Source organism: Periplaneta americana, chromosome 6 (assembly GCF_040183065.1).
Source record: "Periplaneta americana isolate PAMFEO1 chromosome 6, P.americana_PAMFEO1_priV1, whole genome shotgun sequence".
In the NCBI taxonomy this organism is placed as follows: domain Eukaryota; kingdom Metazoa; phylum Arthropoda; class Insecta; order Blattodea; family Blattidae; genus Periplaneta; species Periplaneta americana.
The window spans coordinates 1,825,001-1,839,700 of record NC_091122.1 but is presented as its reverse complement, the minus strand read 5'-3'; the positions used below and the strand labels follow the sequence as shown (position 1 = coordinate 1,839,700).

The window sequence follows — 14,700 nt, the reverse complement described above, 5'->3', positions numbered from 1 at the left end:
AGAAATAGGCCTATGATCTACATCAGGGATGGGCAAAGTAGAGCCGACAGGCCAGATGCGGCCCAGGACAGTATTCAGTGTTGCCTGCAACAGGATTCGAAGTCCGAGAATTTTTTTTAATGAGGAAAAACAGGAAAAAATGCATTTCATAGGCTTGTTTGTTTTTATTTTTATTTCGCAGCTTAGTGTGCAGTAACCAGAGATTAATAATACGCAAACGTCTACGAAATTTGAATTAACATTCATAGTAACCATTTAATAGTAGGCACTGCCTGCCGCCATTTGTTGAACAAGACTTGAGTATTTCCAGTATTCCATTTAAAGTGGGCTGCGAAACAGTAAAACTGAACTTCTGCTTAAGTTGCAATGTAACACCCAATTGAAGCAGTTGTTACAAAACCTGACTTCTACAAGTCCTTATTGAAATCAAGTTTCCAAATTTGATATCTAATATATTATTTTAATGTACCGAAGTATATATGATATTTCCATGCAGATATTCTGCGTCATCATACGATGAAAGAATAATGGAACGGAGAAAAATTCTCTCCGGCGCTGGCATTTGAACCCGGGTTTTCAGCTCTACGTGCTGATGCTTTATCCACTAAGCCACACCGGATACAACCCCGGCGTCGAATAGAATCGTCTCAGATTAAGCTCCAACTCTTGGGTTCCCTCTAGTGGCCGCCCTCTGCACTACGTCATAGACGTCTATGAACGTAAGACCGAAGTTCACACATGTGCTGGGGTGCACTCGTTATGAGTGACTAGTTGGCCGGGATCCGACGGAATAAGCGCCATCTTAAATCACGAAGTGATTTACACATATCATATATATTATTTTAATGTACCGAAGTACATATGATATTTCCATGCAGATATTCTGCGTCATCATACGATGAAAGAGTAATGGAATGGAGAAAAATTTCCAGCCAACTAGTCACTCATAACGAGTGCACCTCAGCACATGTGTGGACTTCGGTCCTATGTTCATAGACATCTATGACATAGTGCAGAGGGCAGCCACTAGAGGGAACCCAAGAGTTGGAACTTAATCAGAGACAATTCTGTCCGACGCCGGGGTGGTATCCGGTGTGGCTTAGTGGATAAAGCATCAGCACGTAGAGCTGAAAACCCGGGTTCAAATCCCGGCGCCGGAGAGAATTTTTCTCCGTTCCATTACTCTTTCATCGTTTGATATCTAATGCCCAGAAGGTTATAGTCATGTTTGCATCTTCACACACATGTGAGCAAATGTTTTTTTCTATGTTGAAACCTCGAAAAAGTAAATCAGAAACAGAATGACAGGTTGACACTTGGCTTCACTTCTGAGACACACTTCTCAGCTGCATTTAGAAGTAGATTCACACACCCACTCATCACACTCTCTCCTTCATATGCACTGAATTAATAATAATAATATTATTATTATTATTATTATTATTATTATTATTATTATTATTATTATTATTATTATTATTATTATAGACAAATAGGACTTAATATTACATTACTTTTCTCAAATGCACCACTGCAGCTTTCCAATAAACTACGTTGGTCTGTCTCTCATATTCTGGTCAGGTCCCATCACTTGTATGGTATTGTATTGTATTTATTAACATTCCATGGTATTCACACATTGCTTACAGCTAGAATATGGAACAAGTCAAAAAACTTAATACAATTATAAAGTCTTAATTTATAGTCACAGTCTAGATGAAATATATACAGACGAGATTTACAATATAGTCTACTACTACAACACAAAGTTTTAGTATCAATTTCATGAAGTGTTATTGAATGTCATGAATTCACCTACAGAACAGAAGGCGTGAGAAATTAGGTACTTCTTTAATTTGGCCCTAAATAATTTTATGTTTTGGGTTTCATTTTTTATATCGATAGGGAGGCTATTAAACATTTTTACTGCCATATAACGCACTCCTTTTTGATAGCACGATTCATTTTTTTGACCCGTATTTATGCTATGAACTGTTGAATTAGTTACAAAGTTTTCACGATTACATACGAGGAAGACTATTAATGAAAAAATATACTGACAAGCCATGGGCATTATTTGTAGTTTTTTTTAAATAGTGCTACACGATTCCCTAGATTTCGCACCTACTATTATTCTAATGACTCTTTTTTGTAGTAGGAATATACTGTTACTATCTGTGGAATTTCCCCAGAATATTATTCCAAAACTCATTACCGAGTGGAAGTATGCAAAGTATATTGTTTTTAAGGTATTGATATTTACTATCTTTTGCATAGATCTAATAGCAAAACAAGCTGAATTTAGTTTGGGGGTAATTTCTTTACTATGATTTTTCCAATTTAACACATTATCGATTTTTAAGGCAAGAAATTTCGTTGTTGTTGTTTCTAATAGGGATCTAATGTTAATTATTGCGCTAGAAATTTGCGAGGTTGAATTTGGACAGGATTTAAATTGAATTATGTTAGTTTTGTCACAATTTAATACTAATTTATTGGCTGAGAACCAGTCACATATTTCGAAGAGAATTTCCTCTGTTAAAGATTGGAATGTGTTGGAGTTACTGCCTGTAATTACTATACTTGTGTCATCTGCAAATAATATGGGATGACCTACATCATTTCATTTGTCACTCTATATGAGAAAATATTCAAGCAGAAAACTGTCTGTCACAGTCACAGTCTGTCTTGAATAAGCAGCTGTTTTGCATTATTTTTTCTGATAGTTTAAGATTTTTTAATGGTTGCATGAAGTGCCTTGCAGACAGCCTGTATGAACAGGTTACGGATAAATGCAACGAAAATCTGGAAGTGGGTCCTGCACTCACCCGCATGCCTTGGTAGAAGATGTAGATGCGGCCGGTCTCGTAGAAGCCCTTGTTGTTCGAGAGGTCCGTGTACAGCGGCGCACCCACCACCAGGTCATCACGCCCATCGCCGTCCAGGTCCGACACACACAGCGCATAGCCGAAGTAGGCACCCAGCTGCTCCCCCGTCAGGTTCAGGTGGTTCGTCAGGTTCCAGGAATACAGCACCACCTGCACACCAGCACATCTCAACATAGTATTCAATTCATTAGTAGCTTTGTCAGTACAATCATACATAGGATATACAGTGAAACCTGTTCAAGACGGAAGAGACATGGTCCTAATTTTTTTTCTGTTGTGGACAGGTTTCCGTATTATTCAGATGTGACTTTAAAATGGAATATTTTGTCATTCATATACATGAAAAACAAAATGGCATGTCCCAAACTGCAAGAAGTACAAAATATTCCATTTAACACTCATCACATTAAATCAGCTTTCTGTCGCTTATTACGTTGGTGAATCATCTTCATTAAAATCTTATTTTCTGTATAAATATTATCGTAACTCACTCATTAGTCATTAAACATTACTAAAGTTTACTAATCTCATTCTATTTAATATCTAACACTATACTCTAATACTGTATTGCACATCACTGCACATTATTAATTAACTGGACCAGGAGTCATCTATTAGAAACCTTGAATTCTGGTTTTTTTAACCTTGAATTCTGGTTTTTTTAATTTCTTTCCCAGTTCAATAGCTTGCTTTGCAGTATAGATCCAGGAATTGGCTTGTTCTTTGAAAGGTCATGAAGAACCCACTCCCACAACAGTTCATTTATTTCCACATAAACAGTTGCTTTCTGGTTCCTTTTGTGTCACCAATATTGGCCGCACGCCACTCACTCATTATGATCTTTATTTTTTAAAGTGTCACACCTGAGTTTTCCACAACTGTACTTCTATATTATTTCACATAGACTTTGTTTCTAATTTTCCTTTATCTCGATAACTTTTACTTCATCACTTAATGTTAATGCCACATTTATGCAACTTTTTTTTTACCTGGAAATCACTACACTTGCGCTCTGTTTAGCTACGACAGTATACGGGTGTGAAGCATTGCAAATCTTTGAAGGGACTCGTCTGCCTAGTCAACAGGGTAATAAAATTTATGACCGACAGGCCAACACACCCTCGTACCCTCTAGAATTTGGCAAAGAAATGTTGTTTTTATCTTAGTGACCTATATATTTCGTATATTCCTTGAAATTACACGCTGTTTCAAAATATAGTTACAAAATATAGTATGTCGAAAATATTCTTTCCGTTTTGAATAGCAGCAGACAGTTTCCGTTTCCGCGTTGGACAGTTTCCGTTTTATTCAGGAAAAATTACACATAATACATACAAATTTCGCCGGGACCAATAAATTGTTCCGAAATAGACAGGATTCCGGATTATTCAGGTTCCGATTTGAACAGGTTTCACTGTATAAAAAAACTGAGGTACTGGGAAAACTAACAAAATATAACTAAATTTATTGATTAAAAGACAATTGCATTCGAATTTCTGTTACAGACTCTCCAACAGAGTAAAAAGGATTTTTACAGAACCAATTACAAAATCTTGTTTTAAAACTCCTGGTAGGTAAATTGTAATATTGACTGCGAAGCTTATTATATAATTTCATCCCCTTAACAGTTAGTCTTCTGTAATCTAGAGTATGGAATATTGATTTGTTCTCTATTTCTAATTTCATGATCATGAATATTAGCAGATAAGAGTAATTATCGAGTACACTACTTCGTATATGTGCAAATTTGTAACAGTTAATATCTGTAATTGAATCAAAACCGGTCGCCAGTGTTCAAGAGAGTTAGATATCTGTAACTATTGCCAGTTTTACTTATCTAACATTTGGGGCAGCCAATAAGGGGTGGTCCTCCAGCTTGGGGGTTGGGCGAAAGGCTAACAACCCATCACCGTAAAAAAACAGCTTGTCACGAATCCCTACAATAAAATTCAGGATAACAGGCACGGTTTGGAATTGAACGGGTTACATCAGCTTCTTGTCTATGCGGATGACGTGAATATGTTAGGAGAAAATCCACGAACGATTAGGGAAAACACGGAAATTTTACTTGAAGCAAGTAAAGCGATAGGTTTGGAAGTAAATCCCGAAAAGACAAAGTATATGATTATGTCTCGTGACCAGAATATTGTACGAAATGGAAATATAAAAATTGGAGATTTATCCTTCGAAGGGGTGGAAAAATTCAAATATCTTGGAGCAACAGTAACAAATATAAATGATACTCGGGAGGAAATTAAACACAGAATAAATATGGGAAATGCCTGTTATTATTCGGCTGAGAAGCTTTTATCATCCAGTCTGCTGTCAAAAAATCTGAAAGTTAGAATTTATAAAACAGTTATATTACTGGTTGTTCTTTATGGTTGTGAAAACTTGGACTCTCATTCTGAGAGAAGAACATAGGTTAAGGGTGTTTGAGAATAAGGTGCTTAGAAAAATATTTGGGGCTAAGAGGGATGAAGTTACAGGAGAATGGAGAAAGTTACACCACGCATTGTATTCTTCACCTGACATAATTAGGAACATTAAATCCAGACGTTTGAGATGGGCGAGTCCAGAAATGCATATAGAGTGTTAGTTGGGAGACCGGAGGGAAAAAGACCTTTGGGGAGGCTGAGACATAGATGGGAGGATAATATTAAAATGGATTTAAGGGAGGTGGGATATGATGATAGAGACTGGATTAATCTTGCACAGGATAGGGACCGATGGCGGGCTTATGTGAGGGCGGCAATGAACCTTCGGGTTCCTTAAAAGCCATTTGTAAGTAAGTAACATTTGGGGCATTATTTATGTTTCGAATACTATAGGAATGAACATTACATCTAAAGTTATATATATCGAGATGTTCTTTAACATGCTGGAAACTAAAATGTATAAACTTGGTAGAATCATAATTTGAATGTGCTGAAAATGGACAGACATGATTAATTATTTTTCATACAATTATAATTCTAGTTGCTTCTTTGTTTTCCCCTCATATGAAAGTTTGTTTTACATGTGAGCAATTGCTCCATAATAAGATTCCATATTGTACATGTGGATGGACAAATCCACAGCCTGCTGTCATCAGCTTGTCTAGGTCAATGCACATTTAACGTACCTTTCCGAGCAAACCTGATCCTCGGGGCATCCCCACTGCAGCCCCGCCACCCTCCCCATCGCCGAAGTCACCAACGGCCACCGAATAGCCTAGGTAAGAGTCATCGTCCACGGCAGAGCCTTCCTTGGTGCTCACAAAGGCCAGACGATCACCCAAGCTCTGCGAGTACACTTGCCCTGCAAGAAACAGCGTGTGCTCAACATAGACAGCACCCTCCAAGCGATCAAGCTTCACATCTCGTGGAGAACTCAACTGCGTGGTTCATGCAGCGTGTGAAACAGGATCACTCACACACACGGGCACCATGCCGATGCAGTGTCATGATACAAGTGACATTCCACACTTTCCTCAATCATTTCTTAATTTTTTTTAACTTACCAGTGCCTACTTTTTATTGAATTGCAATAAAACAAGAGTTTTTAGCTTCAGCTGCTTGTACAAATGCTTCACAAGACTTTCAAGACTTACTTCTCAATACTGAACAAGTTTTACTGTCAAATCACTTACAGCACTTCAAAAGTTTCTGACTGTCTTGAGAGTAAATGAGAACATTTTGAATCTTGCGTACACTACTTTTAACACTTGAATATAACCAATGCTAACCATACATACAATAAATAATAAATGCGGACATGGATATCCTACACATACAACCCAAGAACCAAAAACTCAACACACTAGAACAATACGAAATATACAGACACACTAAAACACACTCCGATCAAATTCTCAACACACAGATCAATTTCAGTACACACACACTATTTGACTCCACTCTTCAACACCTTTCAACAATCAAACACACCCACATAAGAGGCAGAGAAGTTCGAGATGATGCCGAGATCTAGTAGGCTCTGAAGGTGGTGGGTGTAGCACTGAAACAGCTGTAAGCCGCACAAATCTTACATAATTAACACAAGTAAGTCCGCTAGCTAATCAATTAATTAAATCAATCTTCTTAATGTATCCAGCTGTTTGCTGACAACATAAAGTCCACTATAGTCCACTGTACTCTATTCAGTTCTTGTTTCTCACGAGAAATGAGGGGTATTTTGATTGGTGTTCATTATAGATGCCTGTTGCTAGTAGCCAGAGTTGGGGTGTAGTCAATATATACTGCAGGGCTGTGTCTTCTGCAACTGGTGCTGATGATTTTTAATTTACTTCTTTTGTGGTTTATGGATGGACAGTATAGAAGAATGTGTTCCAGATCTTCGCCATGATTATTACACCACAGACAAGTAGGATTATCAGAAATGTGAAATCGGTGTAGGTACAATTGAGTGACAATGTGACCTGTTCTGGCTCTTGTTAAAAATGTTTGAACATGTCTGGGCAAGTTTTTGTACATTTCCAGGTCATTTGGTTTCTTTTGTACAGACTGTAAAATTTTTCCTTTGTCAGAAGAGAGCCAAATGTTGATCCATAGGTTTGTATGTTTCCATGTTGATCAAAGATTTGAAAATTTGTTTGAGGGAACTGACCGATGGAATTCGAAAATACTATATACAGCGAAAGAAAAAAAAAACATGGCATCGGCTATGAAGAAATTGTAAGTTAGATATTTTGAATCAAGTAGGCTACCAATTTATTTTTTAATAAGAAAGATTCTAGCCTATATCCTAGGGGAATACTAATAGTAAATATTTTGTTTTAAAACAATATGCAAGGGTAATATTCTACATTTTAGGGTATAGTTCAATTAAGTACTGGTAATGCAAACATTCTGTATAGCCTAGTTAATCTCCAAAGGATATTTATATTGTGATATTTGATGTAGGCTTGCGTAGGTTACAATGAACCTGAAGCAAGTTTTAAAATCTTACCAAATCTTAGCAATATGAAACAGCCTTTGACAAATTTTTTTGAATATTAATCAATCTTTGACAAGTTTTCTTGTAAAGTTTTGAACTGGAAGAAAAATTTGATTGTGCACAAGCAGCTTTGAGAGGTTACTTCAGTAATCCTCATTTTCCTATACACACTTTTAACACTATATATCACTGACTAAATTTCCAACTTCTTTACTGTGTTAATTTTAGGATTTACCTTGCTGACTAGTTTCGAAGTCTTGTTCTTCAATGTCCAAAGCCTAGCACTATATTCTGGTTTCCTTTTGTGGTGGAGTGTGTTCATGATTGTGTCGAAAAGAGTGTGTTTTGAAATTGAGTTGAGTGTTCATGATTTGATGTGGGTGTGTTTTTGTATGTTTATAAATTTCATATTGTTCTAGGGTGTCAAGTTTCTGGTTTTTTGGCTGGATGTGTAGTATTTTCATGTCGTTGTCTATATTGCTGCAGTTGTGATTGTAGTTTGTGATGTGTTCTGCACAGGTTGAATTGTTGTGTAGTTTGGTTATGGCTGTGATATGTCCTTTGTAACATGTTTGAAATGATCTTCCTTACAAAAGGGTTTTAAGGAACCCGGAGGTTCATTGCCAACCTCACATAAGCCCACCATCAGTCCCTATCCTGTGCAAGATTAATCCAGTCTCTACCATCATATCCCACATCCCTCAAATCCATTTTAATATGCAATGATCTCCCCGTCTGTCCAATGTAAAAGTAGTTGCAAGAAGTTGGAAATTTAATCAGTTCAGTAATCTATTTATTTATTTTATTTTATTTATTTATTTAATATATTACACTTGAGCTATATTAGGCATTGCAGCCCGAAAGAGCAGAAGCTCGTGCTCGCGCGCAGTTCAGATCAGTTATACAAAATATATCACAAAATTAAGAGAGTTCATTGAGCACAATAACATTAATAAATGGTAAAATAATACAGCATGTAATAATAGGGTCTATATACAAATAGAAAATACAAAAGTACATGAATATTAGAGTATCAATTTTTAACTCAATTAGCTTAAACAATTAAATAATTAATCTGATTTCTTTCTTAAATCTATATGTGTTAAGTGTACTTAGCTCAGGGTAAGCTCTAATTAATGCATTATATATTTTGGGTTCAAAACTTCTGCTGTGTTTTAACCCAGCAGTTGTGTGGCATTTGGGAGTATTTACGTAGAAAGAAACTGTAGTTTTGTCTCGTATGGTATTCGTGAGGATCAAATTTAAATTTATTGTGGTTTTTATGGAAGTAAGTCAGCAATGTTTGTTTATAAATTTGTTCTAGATTTGATACACCAAATTCCTGAAAAATTAATTTTGTTGGGTAATCAAAAGGTTTATATAGACAAATTTTGATAATTCTTTTTTTAGACACAACAAGAAGTTGGAATCTGTTAGAGTCAATACAATGTGTATGGACATAATTCTCTGTATCTGGCCTGATTTTCAATGCATCAGCTACACTATTTCGTTTTCATTATTTCTATAACAACTTGAATGCATTGCATACAGTACAACTCAAGACAAAGCAGGAAGAACGATTCACTTCACATGTCTGTGGTGTTCAGTACTACGTGGATATGAAGCATTTTTCCCCTTTCAGAGTTGCTTTTCGTACAACTCGGATTGTTTTTCCATTTCGTGCTGTAGGCACATGTTAAGCCACTACGTGATAGCTTCAGCTCCTTTTGCACCTATAGTGTATATGCAGCATTCTTCCTGTTTGGTCTTCGATTGGAATTGCAAGAAACGAATACAAAAGCTTGTACTGTGATTTAATGATTGAAATCTTGTTCCCACCCCTCACAAAGGAACGTACGGGAGCCTCCTCCCTCACGTGGATACTTACAATCCTTGTCATGTGTTGCATTCGTTCTCAACTGTGCCTATGGGAGCAAGAATTAAGGCCCATTCACAATGAAAATCAAACATAACCGTAACATAAACACAGAAGTTTGCGCCCAGGCTACCAAATGGGATCATTCACAATGATTCACATAAGTATTGCCGTTAGACGTTAACATGAAAGTCTCCAAACTCCAAACTTTCATGCTTATGCTTACGTGATTTGCAAACAGAACACAATCGTGGAGCGCTGAAGTATACGACAGAATATGAGGAAATGGCGTCGTTGTTATGTTTCCATGGTTACCAAGTATGTTTGCTGTTATGTTTATGTTCCCATCGTGAATGATGGTATGACTTCTTGATTTTACCGTAACGTTTACATTCTTAAGTTAAAGGCTCATTCACAATGAAAATTAAACATAACGTAAACATTAACATAAGCACATAAACATATGCCACAAACTTAAGTAGCCAAGGCCCATTCACAGTGAAAATTAAACATAACGTAAACATAATACGTGTGTGGAAACAAACATACCGAATCAACAAAACTACAGAATCTATTACATAAAAATGGAGAATTGCACAATGACTGACGATGTAGCTATTCAATTTATATTTCTAATAACTACAATGGCATCAGTATATGGCTTTCAACACTTGAAATCAAAGAAACGGAGATGTAAAATAATCAACTTTTCGTCATATGATTCCATGTTGCGCGCCTAGCTATCATCACGGCCAATAGATCAAAATATTGCCTGTAGGCAAAGCCCATGAGATGTTAAACAAAAAGTGAAAACACGCTTTCCGCTTGTGTACTGTTTCCAAATCGCATAAACATAGGCATGAAAGTTTGGAGTTTGCAAACTTTCATGTTAACGTCTTATGATTAAGATTAAGTTTATGCTTATGTAATTCATTGTGAATGCTTTCATTAAATAACATGAACACAAGGTTTTATGCTTACGTTATGTTTATGTTTAATTTTCATTGTGAATGGGCCTTTAAACCAAGACTCAGCTGTCAAATGCTCAGTCCAGAACCAACCAGCTTGTATTATAATGCACAAGTACACTGGAAGATTTAGTAATAACCATGCCATGATGTTTTATTTTTCCAGACATTATGTTACAATCAAGGTTTAACCAGTCAAATAGTCATGGCATATGCCCTCTCTAGTCTCTACATCTTCAAAGACCGACAAGCCGTCGTGATTGGTTTTGCTGCCACTTGAACGAGTTGACTGGTTAAAGCCACATGATCCAGTGTGATGCGCCTGGTTTAGGGTTAGCCCTCCGAGGGGACTGTCACCTGGTTACAAATTTTATTAAGCAATGCAGTTAAACAACCACCACCATCACCAACTGCCAAACAATTAGTGGGTCCGCAGGTCCGCGCTGTTAGTGGGGTGGCGCTGCTCCTGAAATAGACGATTAGTGCGGTACACATGCGGCGGCTTTACCTGCACCGAACGAGTAACCTCTGCGTGGGGTGTACAGCAGCTGCACGGTCGAGTTTATGGAGAAGACCTGCCCTACATATAAGAACACACAATCAGCCACAACGCCATGCTGAAACACAGACTCGTCATCAGAAGTACCTGCAGCCTGTAAGTCTCCTCCAACGGTTTGCTGCCAGAATATGACGTCATTTTACTGAGCGACCAACCAGCGAAGATGTATACGATCAGCGTATTCCGAATCTCACCGGTCCGGTGGCATCAATGACGTCACGTTGCAGCGAAATAAGGAACAAAACTGCTGGAAGAATCGATGCTGTCATGGCGACTGTGTAAGTGGTTATCTGTGCTACGCTAGCAAAATTTTGCGAAATTTCCGTACTGCCATCTCGTTCAAATAAAAGAGATCATAAACAACTTATTTCTTGAACCGGTAGTAATAACTGGTCCGTTGACATGTTCGCTCATAAGCCATTAACATATTGTTTTTACGTTGTGCTCATTACAAACAATACAGCAGAACACACCGCCATGACACAACAGTGCACGATGTTATTCGTCTGCTAATTCCCGCCCTATACAAGAACCAATCAGATTCACTGATGGCGGCTGATGGAGACTGCCACCACCTCTGCAAGTTGATGGCACCGGTGCGACACCGGTGGAACATCAATGACGTCATCGGTGGAATTCGGAACACCGTGATGCCATCGGATTGCTCACCGGTGAGATTCGGAATACGCTCATCGCAACTGCACTTCTACCACAGTTTCTAAAAGCAATAGATCCGCATTTAAAACTGCTAGTAAGTGCTTCTAAAGTTGTTAATCCTGTAGATAATACAGGAACATCATTTTAATTTTACTTCAATTTTTATTGTACCTGAGTTTTTGAATGTACTTCACTCCCACCCCTTCTACTGATGAAGTTCAGCCGTCCTCCACACAGATCCAAGACCGCATATACAGTCATAGTAAACAGTACGTTCCAAAAATATGTTCGCGTTTTCCAGTGACGAAAGAGCTTTCAATATTGAATCATTTTCCCTTTTCCTACTTCGCATCCGGTCTCCCCCACCTGCTCCTATTCGCCCCTCTGTAAATGCTAGTGGCTGGGCTGTCTTAGCTCTTTTCTGAGAACATTAATTTCTGTTAGGAATTGGACGTCTACGTAATATTATACCCATACAACTGTTTAAAATAACATAAATAAAAGTGCCTCGTTAAGTAATTAACTGTCACGTGATTTTCCCACTTTCTACGATCTTGCGACATAACCACTTTGACGGACAGTAGATAGTATGTCTGAGTAATTTTATCTTTTCGGATCGAGCAGAAATGAAGATTGAATTTACAGTACGTAAGGTAGCCTACTCTTTTACAGAGTAGGTACAGAATTATTTCAACATGAGTTACTAGTACGAAGGACGAAACTGGTAATTGGAATTACACACATTAGAACTGAAGCCTGTATCGAAATGAACTGCCGCCATTTTGAAAAATGTGTTTAAATATCCATATTATGATTATTTTTCAATTTAACTTCATTCTCTATATTTTACGCTAATATGCTGTAGACAGTATAATATACACTGCATAATGAATACGTCCGCATGGACAGCTCAGTTCGTGAGTAAAAACACTCATTGTTAATATTGTACTGTAATCTGATTAAACAAAAACCTAATGAAAATTATCAAACTCAAAAGCGTGATATTTCCTAGTTTACGTAAATGGATGAACTACTTTTCTTCCCTCCTATACCTAGTAAAGTGATTTGTTTGTATATTACGCCAGTATCATCGAACTCCAGTCGTGGAAGGGGGTAACAAACATTGTTTCCGGTTCTCAACCGTTGATCCAAAGGTATAGCCTGGTTAATATAAGAAATGTTACTAAAAATAAAATGATGTCAGTGTATAATTGTTTCATATCGTCCATTTTTCGGTGGATTATTTCATTAGTATGATAAATATGTAATTATCCGCATTTCTGACGACTCGGCTCATGTAGCCTACCAGTGTCGTCAAAGAATTTATTCGGCCTTCTTCGCTGATTGGTCAAATCATACATGTATTACACACCATTTGTTGTACTATAACTGTAACTTCAGAATTATGTGCCGTATTTACTCGATTATAAGACGCACTTCTTTTTTTTTTTTAATTGCTGCCTTCAAAATTAGGGAGTATGTTATATTTGAAAGAAGTGCCGCCATCTACAATACTTTAGATCACCACCGCCCACGTGTAATTCTAAATGAGCAACCGAATAGGTATAACAGGCCTATGTATAAATAAATAAAATTTTAAAACACTCACAAGAGTCACGATTGCCTTGAACATGAATGTAACTCAGAATTTCAGTCGCTTATAGCTACACACAAACAGTCCTGCAAAGGTGAATTAGTGAATAATGATCGTGCTTTGTTCTTCATAAGTGAGAAAGTTTTATGCATATGTAGGACATTTGAGAGAAAGAGTACTCAGTATTTAGAGTCTTTCTGTAACTTCTGCCCCCCAAAGACTATGAACTTCTCCTTTTAAAACAAATATTTCAGCGCTAAGGAGGACTGGAGATCTACCAACTGACGTTCCTCACGAGCAGACATATTATTCTCTAGAATGATCTTGATTTTTCTGGTTAAGTCCACACTGGATTGAAAGGGGTTATAAATCATCAGGTCTCTAACATATCGATGGCTGAGAACCAGACTGTTCAAAGTCCAACTTTTTATAAGAAAGAAATCTGTGTTTCATTGTGTTCCAATGCTTGTCTGCACATATGAATCGAACAAAATTGTAAATATTCCTCTCCATAAGGTTGCTATGGAGCTATTCCAAATTGTTTCATGAAGCTTTGAATGCCAGGAGCTTAAAATAGCTCTCCTGAAAAAAAAAATTAAAAAAATTAAAAAAAAAATTAAAATGGACTTGGCACAGTCTGGTTCTGGGCCATCGATGTTATAATGAATAGATAGGCACACTGTTTCTTCCGGTTCGTCTAACAAAGTTTGAATTTAAAAAAAAACCTCAGAAGCATTCGTGCTCGCGAGCGCTTCTTTACTCGCATGACGAAAGCATCAATGTCATTAAAGAACACTATGATGCTCGCGAGCAGCAGGTTGAGAACGCCTGCTTTAGATGGTAGCAGTAGCGAAAACAGAACATGGTGACTGACAGAGTTCAAGTTCTGAAAATGGGAGACAGAATGGGATTGTAATGCATGAACAAAAAGTTTCTACATCTTGATTACACTACTTTTAACACTATATCACTTCGGTATATAAAATATAATGCTTTCACGTGTTAATTAACTAATCAACAAGGGAACAGAGTTAATTAACACGTCAAATCATATTATATACTTTTGATTCCAAAAAGTTCTTTTTAATAATTTTACGCCCATAATAAGTCTTCTATTTATATTAGAGCGGGTACGTATTATACTAGTGAGCTAAGTTTTTTGGTCGGCTCTCTGGCTCTTCATGGTCTGTCGCACCATGGATTATTATTATTATTATTAT

At 37.1% G+C, this 14,700-nt stretch overlaps 1 protein-coding gene across 2 annotated transcripts in view; it reads right to left on the bottom strand.

Annotated features, from left to right (window-relative positions):
• The window catches only part of if (integrin subunit alpha inflated), a 97,957-nt gene that overhangs the window by 30,895 nt on the left and 52,362 nt on the right, over positions 1 to 14,700 (bottom strand). The window contains exons 7-9 of one of the 2 annotated variants that reach the window (XM_069827283.1): positions 11,179 to 11,250; positions 6,013 to 6,188; positions 2,829 to 3,038 (exon numbers count right to left, since the gene is read on the bottom strand). In XM_069827283.1, the coding sequence (XP_069683384.1) occupies positions 2,829 to 3,038; positions 6,013 to 6,188; positions 11,179 to 11,250 (458 nt within the window). The remainder of the gene's footprint in view (positions 1 to 2,828; positions 3,039 to 6,012; positions 6,189 to 11,178; positions 11,251 to 14,700) is intronic. The other variant, XM_069827282.1, reaches the window with a different exon arrangement.